The sequence below is a fragment of the Ambystoma mexicanum genome, chromosome 11, assembly GCF_040938575.1.
Source record: "Ambystoma mexicanum isolate Mex_15411 chromosome 11, UKY_AmexF1_1, whole genome shotgun sequence".
NCBI lineage: Eukaryota > Metazoa > Chordata > Amphibia > Caudata > Ambystomatidae > Ambystoma > Ambystoma mexicanum.
In genome coordinates this window covers 1,271,476,287-1,271,489,745 of record NC_090934.1, presented here as the reverse complement: position 1 = coordinate 1,271,489,745, position 13,459 = coordinate 1,271,476,287, and the positions used below count along the sequence as shown (strand labels likewise).

The window sequence follows — 13,459 nt, the reverse complement described above, 5'->3', positions numbered from 1 at the left end:
GGCCAAACATTTTTTCCGAAACAGCACAGCTGTGGACATTACTGTCAGAGATGTGGAATACGTTGGAGGAACATCCCATCGAAAGAATGTTACCAGGTAAGAAAGTAACTTGTTCTTTTTTTTTAAACATTCATGTAAATCAACAACCAAATCAAAGTTACACAGGAGTGAGAATGTAGTACATTACATGTGTATTCAGTTTCTGGTTCACAGTTCTAGTTAATCCCAAATTCTAGGCCCTATCCCTGGTCTAGGGCTATCTAAATCTATCTGCCTGTTTAACTTGGCTGCTTGAGCATTGTTTTGTATGCTAGACTGCTGTTTTGACAGGTTGTCGACACAACAATGCTTCGGCCTCGTGAGCTGTGCGATAGGGCTCTTGTTGGAGCAGCCTTTATCAGGACATGGTGATTTATTCTCGTACTCTTTCATATGTGGATCCTGTGTTAACAAATTATGCATTTTACTTTGGCCTGGTGCAAGTTTGGCAAAATGATATGAGATTGGAGTCCACGCTTGGTGTTTGTATCTTAGGATCCTTTCAGTATCATATTTTCCTTCGTCTTATTCATATTCACTGGAAAATGACCTTGGGTGTCTGAGTTTGCCTGGTTCTACAGTGTTAGCCATTATGTTAATTGGAGAAGACTGAAATCCTCCCTAGTGAGGTCATGAAATCTTCCATTTGTTCCAATGTAGTCCGTGTATTGAAAAGGTATAAAGACCAGTTGATAAAGGGATGGGGTAATACATTCTTGTGTTCACCCTGCAATTCTGCTAATAAAGATTTGATTAACTACCCTCACACTAGATATGAGCCCAGCATCTGTTTTCAGTGCCATGCACTAAAGTCTGGTTATCCAAACACTTTTGGTTTGATTTCTTGCATTATACCTACTGTAGTGTCCTCCATGATGCATTTTCTGTTGAAAATACTTCTGGTACTACAGTAGGGAACCTGCCCACACCTATAGAAAAAGATGGCAGGGAAGGATGTTAAATGCTGTGTCTCTGCATTAGGTTTTTAGCCTACTGCTCCTAGAGAAAGCAACACCTAACCTTTAGGCAGCTGGCGGTGACCTGCTAAGAGATAGTTGTACACAGCTTGTAAAGTGTGTCTTGTATACTGTGACAGAATTGGACGGCGGCCAAAGCCTTTGCAAGTACAACTATATTTCATACTCTTAGCGAGCTACAGTTCTCACTTTTGATTGAAGAATGCCATTCTTAGGCCATTTTGTAGGACACAATGTTTGCAAGTTAAACGCTTTGGGATTAAAAGTGTGCTGTATACTTGTCAGCTGCAAAGTCCAAACAGTGGGGAAACAGAGCACAGACCCATTTTCCCAAATAGTACAATTCAAAATGGAGGGCTCTTAGGGAAGGAAAGGGGAGCATTTCAGTCCTCCCACTGAAGACCGGTTATCAGGCTATATCTAAACTCTCTTCATAGCAGGACCCGTGATGGGCTACTAAAGTGTCTGTGATCAATCCACTCACACACTCTTGTCAAGCTTCATAGTTCTAACTGGCTCTTTTGGAAGGTAGTAGCTCTTTCTTCGACACAATGAGATAGAAAATAGTAGGTCGGCGTAAAGACTGCTGAAAATTAATAATGCATTTACGTCAAGCAATGGTGATGCAGGATTCCTCGAGACATACAGGAATCACTAACCTCCTGTAATATGTAGGTGATGAACTCATGGGTTCCCTCACAATTGTAGTAAAAAACCAAGACTTGTAAAGTGTTTACATTCAGCATGCAGGAAGCTGCACCACCAACCCCTAGCACGCGTGTGACTGATGCTCCCATAGAAGTATGGAAGTTGGACACCCCCCACCCCCTTCAGATGGGCAGCATACCAGGCACCTTTACACCCTCAAAAGAGAAAATACTTTCAAATAAAAAAAATGCAAAGAAAAAATGTGTCGACAAAAAATAGGAAGAAACAGACATCGAGGATGCTGTTCTTTGCTTTCACCCACACAGCTTTACAGATATATTCTGTTGAGCGGTACCTTAAAGGAGCATCACAGCAAGGAGATCTATTGTTAATTTTAACATGCACAGATTACTAGATGCAAAGTTTTACTACAAAAAGATACTGGTTTTACAGTTAAATATATTATTACTCACCTGAAGTAAAATACCTCTACTTCAATATCTTATGTGGATGCCTGATTGGACATAGCTGTATGAGCATAGAGTTACATGAGCACAATAGGCAAGAATAAACATCTTTTTACATCAGGAAGAAAGAAAAAAGAAATCTTATAACTGAGAAAGGTACGCAACATTCATAAAAAGGAACATATTTATTCACAGTGCAAAAGGTGAGCATGTGCTCACTCTGATTTCAAATTTTTTCAAGTGCTTCTGTCCTCCGATCCTTTGCTTTGTACAGGATCCGGGACACCTGTTTCCTTGATTTGAAGCTTTCGTGATCGTACTGTTGATATCATTAGGCTTTCCAAATCCTCTGTCCCCATTGGGAAGGTTCCAACAGCGCTTCCCCTTTGTTTCCTGTCCATAATAAGCCTGGGGTTGTTTTGCAGGGTGTACATCAACCACCACTTTGTTCGGAACTTCTTTCCTTGGCAGGCCTCCAGGACGTCTGAAGTGAAGGACATCAAGGTATACGTCAGATGCAAAGGCCTAACTTGTTCCAACGATAGATCAATGAACACAGTCCTAGGATATTTATCCAACAGCCTGTGCAGTATTGTAGCATAAATGATGCAAACGTTAATTGATAGATTGGATACAAGATACAAAAGGTAAAATATATTAACAGAAAAAGATACAAATGGTAGGTGATCCAATAGGTAAAACGACAGAAAAGTTTAGAAAATATAAACAAAAGATAAAAGAGAGGTAATACACATGATAAAAGTTAGAAGAAATTATAGAAAAATATTCAAAAATATTTAAAAGGTAAAAGAAAGAAACATACAAAAGGTTCACTGTATGGAAGAAGCAAAAGCAAAAATATAAGTGGGAGATAAGATCAGAATGTAAACTTTGACAAGGAAAAGAGACAGAAAAGGGTAAAATATGTGTTGGGTAAAAGATATGACATACGAAGGGTATGTCAAGAAGGCGATTTCGTGAGAAAATATAGGAAAGGTGCCCTTTGCAAAAAGGAAAAATATGCCAATGCCATCATTATGACTATGGAGGTAATGGTAAAAACACGAGACAGTTGAAAATGCTGCATGTTTTTCCTGACCACCTGCTTATGAGCTTGGCATAGCTAACGGATATGATAATGACTTTCCAATAAGGAGCTCAAACGATTTGAACAACACCACAAAAGCTTTGAAAAGCTTTTTGTTCTGCATTGAAGAGATGTTCAAGCACTTTGCTGCAATTCTGCAAAAAGGGCTTCGTAAGGCGACACGTTTACAGGGTGGAAAAATTGGCATCTCCGATGCCCACCTTCTCATCACCTTTGCCATGTATTGTACAAAAGAGTTATGATTGGCCTTTCGTGCATTTAAACCAATTTTGCGCTGTCTGAACCAATACTGCAAACTGTATCGATTGTTCCTATTATGTTTATGATGGGAAGTTGTGATTCTGTTAATGGCATGCAGGCGAGTATTAAGAATTAACTTTTCTTTACAGTAAAATATTTGTGAAAAACTGCAACTCATAGCATTCCATGTGACCCTGCCCTTCCTTTCCTGTCTTCACCTGATAGTCTATCTTTGCTTTCTATAGCATCCACTTATGTGCACCCAGCCTCCTCCTTTTTTTGCAGCTCTCATCTTCCAGTAGAAAATGACACGTTCTGCAAGTATAGGAGAAAAGCGATAACACCCATTCCCCAGTGACGAAACAAAGACACCTTGCTTGGTCTGGGCACCACCCAATCATAAAATAACCTGTTTCAAGCAATCAAAACATAACATGAAGCAACAGTGCGTAGGACATAGAGGGAATGCAACTGGCCTCTGCGTCATTAATAGAACCACAACTTTCTGTAGTAAATGTATAGGAAACTATCCGTTTTTTAAATGGCTTGCCACGATTGCTTCCGCTTATGCGTGTTCAAAACTGTGAAAGAATAATGGCTGAAATTGGCATAATTGTTTACAATGGAATGTGTGAAACTCGTGATTTGTAGACCAATCCACTGTGCCCTGACCAAAATACTTTGAATGTCGCAGTCTCTCCTGAAGATTGAGCCCCAAAAATGTATACACCAATCCTAACCTGAATCATATATAAACCCTGTTTAACACATCCAGCTAAAGTGGGAGAAGAAGCTGTTTGAAAAGGTTTTTTTAAAAAAAATAGATTCCCAAAGACTATCTAATATATGATCTGGTGCATTCATATTGACGACACATAACTTAGGAAAAGCCCATAAAAGTTAATCCTTTTTAAAAAAAAGTTAAGCTTAGAACAAGCCTTATTACGGCCAAATCAAATATAATCGACCTGTTAAATCCAAATCTCTAATGTCGTATACCCCCCGAATGTAACCAGACAAAAAAATGTGACTAGTTTGACTGACAAGGCCTTTAGAGACAAATCGATATGATTAGGCCAATCTTGAAAAAAGGACGGCACAATATTGACTTCCTAGATACTAGCGTATTTAGGGCTCTTGGGAAGTGTAAGCCTGATGACCTTGAGTAGACGACATACCATTGGATGTTCCTTGTGTATTTATTTATTGTTCACTTGTTAGGCGCTTATACAATTAGCAAAACTGTTTCAAATCGCCCACAGGGCAAACAGGGTGGGGACAGAGGAAGGTAGACAATGAATTACAGCAAGGATAAATAATTTAATTAATAGGACAAACAATGAGAGTAAAGGGAAGGGAAGACACACCTACCATTCCTTGTGAGTTTTCAGAACATGCAAGTGTAGGGGGTGGGGGGGATGGAGAAGTGCTCAGGGTAAGTGCTAAGAGAAGAATGTAAGTGAAACCACCCGTGGGTAGGGTTTGTTCAAGTAAGTGCACCAGAAAGACAGCAGCTGGAATGAGAGATGTGGGGGGTCAAGGCCCAGAGGACACATAAGTCCCTGCACATCAGTCATGCTGCTGTAAGATTAGCAGGGAAGAGAGGAGGAGAAGGAAGAGATGAAGAGAAAGGTTTTTAGGCTTTTCCGGAACTTAAGAGGTCATGCTGAAGAGGGAGAGGGAGGCTGTTCCACAGGAGGGAGCCAGCCAAGGAAAGTGATCACCCACCAGCTCTTTGTTTAGCAAAGCACTTAACAGGCAATGAGTTGGTGCCAGATGGAGAGTATTTGGTCAGAAAGCGTTGCAGATAGAGTTGTCCCCAGCCCCAGATAGCCTTGTGGATGATACAGAGGGATTTGAATTTAATCAGTGCTGAGACCTGGAGCCAGTGAAGGCTTTGTAGGGCAGGAGAGATGCGGTCCCTGGGCTTGAGGCCATGGATAAGTCTTGCTGCCCTATTCTGGGTTAGCTGGAGGGGTTGCAGGGTGCAGGAAGGAAGATTAAGCAGGAGGCTGTTTCAGTAGTCTAGCCTGGAGATAACCAGACCACGGGTAACATTGAGTCTCTGGGGGAGGGTGAGGAAGGGTATGGTCCCTTTTAGAAGGAAGATCTAAAAGTGGGACTTCTTGACAATGTCCTTAGTACTGCAGCTCTGAATGTACCTAGGAGGCTCTCCTGCACCCTCCCTGCACATTCAAGTGACCTGCAGCATCAAGAAGGGAGTGCCCCTGCGCTCCTTGCACGTGCAGGAACCACAAAGCTCTCCCTTCATTTTGGTTCCTGTTCGTTCTGTGCGGGAGTCTGAGAGCAGTCATGGTAGTCTGTCCTGAGGTGGAGCGGATTCTGGGCTAGGGCTACAGATAAAGATAAAAAGCTTTGTGCGTAGTGAATTAATTAGTTCATGTTATTTGGATGCATGCGTGAATGAAACAGTGTATGTTGTGTGGGTGCACATGTGAATGAGCGTGTATGAATGGTGTGTAGGTGCATGAATGGGTGCACAAGGGAATGTGTATGAATGCTGAATGAATGCATGTGCTTGTTTGCATGTGCGCTGGGAAGCAGGCTTCTGATCTGCCGGGGGTATCAATGTTTCATGACATTTTTTACTGGGCAACAAATGTAAAGCAAACATGATACATGTCTAGAAAGAATGCATTGAGGAGACGGGTCCACAGAAAGGTATGAAATTAAGGAGGGGACCTTTGAAAGAGAGGAGCGGCCCCATCCTTTCTTTATGCCACTGCCTCTCCTCGAAGTTCCAGCCGTTGTACGCTGGCTTCTCTCTGCGACAACTCTGCTGTATGTGTGCCGCCTATTCATCTCTTTGGCTTTCTTTTTTAAAGCCCACCTGGCTTTTTTTGGGCCCTGCCATGGGTGCTAATCCGGAAAATGGCTACGCCTAGAGGCCGTAGTGGCTGGCAATGGTCCATCACAACCAATAATAGCCTTCACTAGGTATTACTTGAGGGTGGTGGGCAGCTACCGGTCAGTATGACCCACTCCAGCAACCATTACCACCGAAATGAAGCAACCAACATGCACAAGAAGTTAGAAAGGGAAATCAGAAGACTATTAGGCAGAACCCTAAAGTAGTAGTAGGGTTAAAAGAGGGCTCTTAAAGAAACAGGACAGTGACAGCATGTTGAAAGGAATCATTAAAGGGCCTATTCAAGAGAAATAGGATACAAACCGGTGCTAGACATACACAGAACTAAGTAGTGGAACTGTGACCCTGGCAGCGGACATAGTAGGTAGGAAGGGAGCACTGTGCAACACAAGTGTTGCAGCAATGCTGTCTAAGAGCAAATTCAGTTGAAACATATTTCAGTTCAGCTGCAACTGTCATTGGGTAGTAAAGTGGAGAAGTGTGTTTACTAAAAGTAGTGGAACGCTGCTCCAGACCGTTCCTGCTCACTTTGACCACTGATAAAAATGCCAACAAGATTAAGCAGACAGTCTCAATAAATAGCAGGTCAGACAGCTCAGTATGGAAAGGTACGGTGAAGGAAAGAGCGGAGGTGATGGGGAGAGAAGATGTGGGCTCTGTAGGAGTATCTAGCAAGAGCATGAACGGTCACCTTTACATTTCACCATTGAGTACCTGGAGGCGGCGACTCTGCAGTCTGAGCTTGAGTTTTATTCATTTCGCTTTCTTGTATCAATAGGTGACAAAAAGCCACTGCGACAGGATGGGTGTGGTAGAAGTCCACACGCAGCATTCCGACCCACGTGCAGTACCCTATGGACGAAGAGGAAGCAAAGATGGGATACGTCAGTACTGTGTAGGTTTGCCCATTGATATAGCCATCATTCCCCTGGTCCCTCTTCTGACAATGCTGTGATTTGATACTCGGTGTGGAATAGTACATGACTGTCAAATAAATGCCAGTGGGAATGGACCGGTTTACCAGCGACATTAGCTGTGGTGAATATTTACCTTAAATTACTTGCATTAACAGGCACTAATGGACCAGCACTGGGAATGACTTACATCAACATCAGCAAACTTACAAGGTCACAACAAGTGGCAACTTTCTACAATGATCCAGTTTGGATTCACACTTTGTAGTGTGGCGGCCATTGGTATCCATGCCTCGGGATACTATTGAAAGCGTAGTTACCCAGGGTCATCCTGACGTGGACCCCTTGCTCGTAGTGCTTATAGAGGCCCAGCGTCACCCCACTGATGAGCCCCAACAAGGCTGACATTCTTGCAGTTGCTTTTGGTACTTTTGTCCTAGCATTTCAGTGCTGAATTGTCCAAGTGGGTGGGACGAGACCAGCGGTTGGAGATCCTCCTGAGTGGGCACATTCCCATAGAACAGGTTATTTGGCCATGTTTGTTCTCAGTGGAGGGGCTGCCACACCTTTGTTAACACTATTACAAGCAGCTGATATCCATGTCCCCAACTGAACTAGGCCAACCTCCCATGTCATACCACTAGCATCCCCACTCGTATTTCGACTTTTTCATACCCTTTTTAAAATTTCCATCATATCTAAGCAGTTCTACGTCATGTCGATGTTTTTTTCCTGAGTATTATTTGAAGAAAGAACTCAAGCCCCTCATCCTCTATTATTTTTTACCTATTGCCGACCACCCCCACCCCATATATATACTTTTCTAACCCCCCTAAAAATTCAAATGAGTTTTTTCGTAAAAAAATACTCAGAAAAAAACCCATTGAATTTTCACCCCTCGATGAAAGAACGCTATACCATCTAAGCCACCCCTAGTCCCAATGGGTCACAACATTTTGTTGTCACAACAATCAGTTCAGAAAAGCTTTCTCAATGAATAGCTTCCATTACAAATAGGACATTGGAAGGACTAATTTGCCTTGACAAAGACCAGTTAGTCGAAACACCTGTTGGCAGCAGTGATTTGACTGCTTGTTGTTCTTATAATAAATACACTTCTAATTATTTACAAGACGTATGAATATGTTCATTCAATCTGGCAGCAATTATGTATGAACTTCAGTAAGAAGGTTTAATTCGTTTGAGTACATATTCCAGATATTCTAGCAATGTTACAAGTACCTTGGAAATAGCAGTATATAATATGATATGATATGGCATTTATAACGCACCAAGTGTTTCAAGGTGTGACGAGGCAAGGGAGGGGGAACGGAGGGAAGACAGAGACAACAATCTTAATAGGTCGGGTGACATTGAGATCGCGCAAGTGCAGGGGAGGGGGAAGGGGGGAAAGTCTGGGGGTAAAAGGGAAAGGGGCAGTGCAGTGCAAAGGATAAACAGTAAAATAAATAAAGACAATAGAAAGTGTGGCCAGCAAGTGCTGGTAGGGGGCTGTAGGGATACAGAATCAGTCCCCGAGTGTAGGGCTTGCCAGGGGGGCAGTGCAGGTGTGCAACTGGAGGGAAGGGGACCTGGGCCCGAGATCAGAGGGTAGCCAGGTAACCAGTGTAGTTTCCGTTTCAGCCAGGAGATCAGCAGGGGAGAAGAGGAGAGAAAACGGAAGCAAAGAGGAAGGTCTTGAGGTGCTCCCGGAACCAGAGATGGTTCTCCTCAAGTTTCAGAGAGGCTGTTTTAGAGGGAGGCCCTGGCAGAAGAAAGAGATCTATCACCAACTTGTTGTTTGGAGAAGCGACTGACCCTGAGGGAGTTGGAGGCGGATGAGCGAAGAGCTCAAGAAGGAAGATATTTAGGAAGAGAGAGTTGAAGGTATTGAGGCTCCAGGTCCCAGAAGGCCTTGTGGACAATGCAGAGGGTTTTGAATTTCAGACCTGAGAAATACGATCCCTGGGATTGAGGCCAAGGACAAGTCTTGCAGTCCTATTTTGGATGAGTTGCAGAGGGTTGAGAGTAGAGGCAGGCAGATTTAGAAAGCGGCTGTTGCAGTAGTCCAGCCTGGAGAGAACCAGAGCTCTGGAGACAGTGAGCTTCTGGTGGAAGGAGAGGAAAGGAAGGATACCTCCGAGGAGGTGCAGCTGGTAGGGTGACTTCTTAGAGACATCAGAGATGTGAGGTATCAGGTAATATTATCCCCATATATATGGTCGCCGTAAATAATATCGCTGGGAGAAATTTGTGGCGATATTATTTGGGTGACCATATATATGGGGCCAGGGGTAGCGGGGGTTGCGGGGGTGTCCCCCGCTCCCTCCCCATGAAGAAAAAGAAAAGGTTTGGGGGTTGCAGGGGTGTCCCCCGCATGTTCCATGTAATAATGTCCCCACAAAAAACGGCCATTTTTTGCCAATTTTTTTGCATGGCGATATTTTTGTGGGGACATTATTACATGGAACCAGATGTGAGGAGAGAAGGAGAGTGTGGAGTCAAAGATGACACAGAGGTTTTTAACCTCAGAGCTGGGAGCCGAATAGCATATTTAATGTGTACATTTGTAGCTACAGATGTTGATTATTTTACAGTTTTGGGGATTTGTGCAGGATATATAAGTATACTGCGACTTTATCTTTCTCTAACATTATAAAATGGACATTATTGCTTTAAAATGATTACTTCCTGGAGAGAGGTCGGAAGGTTCTGAATTCCATTTATTGACAAGGACAGCAGTTTGGCATGATCCTAAGCCAAAGTCTTACAAACAGGCCTCATGACTGGGAGTCTACAATCAAATCCAAACACTGCTTGTTGACATGTTCTAATTTAATTAATGCATTTTTCGAAAATTGGGTACTTGCACAATGACCATTAATTGTTAATTCGAATGACTAGAACAGAAACAATTTATTTGTGATATTAGAAGAATCAGTACCCATGCTTGCAGGAGTATCCCAAAGATGCATCAACCTAAGCTGACTGCAGGGTATCCCTTACTTATTTAGCTCAGGAAAGGCCTAGATTCCCTTCCTGTTTAAAAACATTACACAATGCTTTGTGGTATTTGCGCACGTCTGGGGACTTCCATAGTCTGATCCAGTATAGGATCGCACTGAAATGCCCCAGATCAGCAATTGGGGTCGATCCTTGTCTCTCTATACATGAAAGGGACATTTGTGGATATGTGTGTGTGCCTGTTCGAAATGCTCAGCATCCCTCCCAACATGCTACAAAATTGAAACGTGGCATGTGGGTCGGTTCCATGGTGTAGACAATCTAAAAAGTATAACATTTAAATATACCTTTGTCTAAATAATTGTTTTTGTGGGGGGGGACATTTGCGGATGTGTGTGTGTCTGTTTGAAATGTTCAGTATACTTCCCAACATGCTGCTAACCTGAAATGTGCCATGTGGGTAGTGCTATGGTATAGACATTGAAAAAAGTATAAAATATACATGTTTCTTTTTTTTGTTTTTTTCAATAGGTCTGAAATGCTTGGATATGTGTGTGTGTGTGTTCGAAATGTTCGGCATACTTCCCAACATGCTACAAACCACGTTAAATACATTTATAAGTAAGTGGGCAGGTGCTCAAGCAGGTCAAGTATTATGATTATTTGGGGATGAGATTTCAAGAAAATGGTGGCTGGTCTGAACAAATAAAAAAAATCTGCTAACGTTTTGGAAAAGGTCAGTGGGGCCATACTATCGTTCCATGTGAAACATGGCAGTGGGGCTATTTCCCAAGCACCGGACCTTTTACAGAAACAGGCTCTTCCCGCTGCCACATATGGTTCAGAGCTTTGGGGTCACTGCGATATTTCCAAAATCAACACATACGAGCATACGTTTCTAAAGAAGCTTTTGTTGTTACCTCTCAGTGCCCCCACGGCATTGGTCTATTTTGAACGCAATATCTTTACGGCTGTCAGTTCCATTCGAGCAAGATCAGCATTGCTTTGGGCTAAGTTATGGTAACAACATGGCCTAGAATCTTACTGGGCAGCATTACTGCCTTTTCTTGCACTGGAAGGAGGAAAAAGTGTGAAGTGGGTTGTAAATATTAAGACTGTACTCAAGGATCTGGATGCGACTGCTTTATAGCCAATCCCAATCCTGATAGCTCCAATGACGTCCGTTGTATTGAACATGAAACATACATTGAAGTCAAATAGTAGCAACATTCTTGGGCTTGATGCTGCCGGCCTAGGGATTGAAGATTCAGACTGGGAATCCTACCTGTCGTGTCCTTCACAAATAATTGGCCGGTATCCAACACAAGTGTGTGCCTCCTGTGTGGGGCTGCAAATGAGACGACCATACACTTTTTGTTCATTTGTGTTGGATCTATCATTTTAAGAAAGCACTATATAAAGCCATTTCTGAGAGAGGTGGGGATTCGCCAAACACCTGCGGCTGAAAGATTCTTGAGCCAATGTGACAACCTGCATGTCATTTTTGCAACTGCTCAATTTATGCCCAGGGCTTGACTACTAAGAAAGAAGTGTTTGTGGCTGTCGGGAGGTAACACTGAAGCAGATTGACGTGGGTGAGGCTGCAAGATTTTCTCTCCTCGCCCTACATTACCATACCTCATTGCTTATGTGAAGCAGCCCCGAGGATTTTTAATGGGTCTAAGTTTTTCATTTAATGCATTAGTAGATTCTGCTAGACCATTGTGTCATAAACGTGTTCAGATCTTACCTCGAATGTCTATTATATGTATACTGTCTAACTCAAATGAATGTACTTTCAAACTGGGCCACTCAACCAATATCATTTTCCTCTTTGTGACTGCTCGATCCATACATAGGGCTTGGCTATCAAGAAGGAAGTTTTTGGGGCTGCCGGGTGGCAGTACTGAAGTAGACTGATGGGGTTGAGGCTGCAAAATGTTCTCTCCTCGTCCACATTCCTATACCTCGTTATTGTGAAGCAGCCCTGAGGATTTTAATGGGACTGTGTTTTTATAATGCATTAGTAGATTTTATTAGATTACTGTGTCATAAACCTGCCTTGAATTTACCTTGATGTTTTATTACATGTATACTGTATAACTAAAATCAATGTATTTTTATACTGGGCAGCCTTGCCAATATTCCTTTCCTGATCGACCATTATTTCTCATTTTATTGAATGGTACTGGCCGAGGCGACATTTTATCACATCCGTTTGTTAGTTATTATGTGTACTTTGATGGCTTTTTCTGCCGAAATAGAAGATTTTATGATGATGACAAACCTGAAATTTGGCTTGTGGGTAGGTTCCATTTTGTAGACAATGTAAAAAGTATACAATATAAATATACCCTTGTCTAATTCTTGTTTTTATTAGTAGGAATTACAGTGAGAAGCACAGGTACAACTGCTAGTTCTAAATATATAATTGTATTGGGAGGATGACAGTCCCAGTTTATTTTTTATAAATGTATTTTCAGTGCAAGAAGGTAGTTTTACTTTGAAATGCTGACAGATTTCAGCTCTGAAGAGCGACACTTGGCATCCCTGGGCTTTGTAGAGTTGTAACATTGGTCTCAAAGCTTTAGTGCCATGTTGTTATGTATATCGTAGTATCCCAGAAGACATTCTGGATACAATTATGTTGCTATTTCCAAGTGTTTGGACGACAAGCCCTTTTTTGTAGATCTGAATTCCAGATGGTTATTGAAAGAGTTAGAAATCATTTAAAATCACACCTAGTTTTAAAATGTTCTTCCTTGTTCCTGAGCATGGCTTCTTCATCGCATGATCATTTATTTCTAGAACCTTTGTCACACAGATTTAAGTAAAAAGAGATAACTGTTTTTCTCAAACCAGTGGGTGGTTTAGAAATCAGAACAGTGTAACCTGTGAAGAACAAAATTTTCACTGGGCTGCCATTCAAGCATGGAGCATCTGCTGTTAAAGTCAGCATTCTTGTTGCGAGATCTTTGATAAGTAAGCAGAATAAGGCAGGAGTCAGGTCAGGACACACCCCTGGCTCACACCCTTTTCTATGGGAAAAGTTAAAGTCCCCCCACCCCAGATCTTACAGAAGCCATATTAACTGAATATAAAAGGATAACGGGAGTGGTTTAGGGATCTATGTACAATCAGTGGTGACCACAGTATACTCCTTGAGACGGCATCAAACATAGTCTGAAGGTGTACAAAGGCCATGTGCAAAT

The 13,459-nt window shown here is 42.3% G+C and overlaps 1 protein-coding gene across 8 annotated transcripts in view; it reads right to left on the bottom strand.

The window, feature by feature from the left end:
• Nucleotides 1–2,297: 2,297 nt before the first annotated feature.
• The window catches only part of LOC138504316 (stimulated by retinoic acid gene 6 protein-like), a 432,147-nt gene continuing 420,985 nt past the window's right edge, over nt 2,298–13,459 (bottom strand). For all 8 annotated transcript variants that reach the window (XM_069624734.1, XM_069624732.1, XM_069624731.1 and 5 more), the window contains 2 exons: nt 7,084–7,221; nt 2,298–2,615 (listed from right to left, as the gene is read on the bottom strand). In XM_069624734.1, the coding sequence (XP_069480835.1) occupies nt 2,368–2,615; nt 7,084–7,221 (386 nt within the window). In that variant the 3' untranslated portion in view covers nt 2,298–2,367. The remainder of the gene's footprint in view (nt 2,616–7,083; nt 7,222–13,459) is intronic.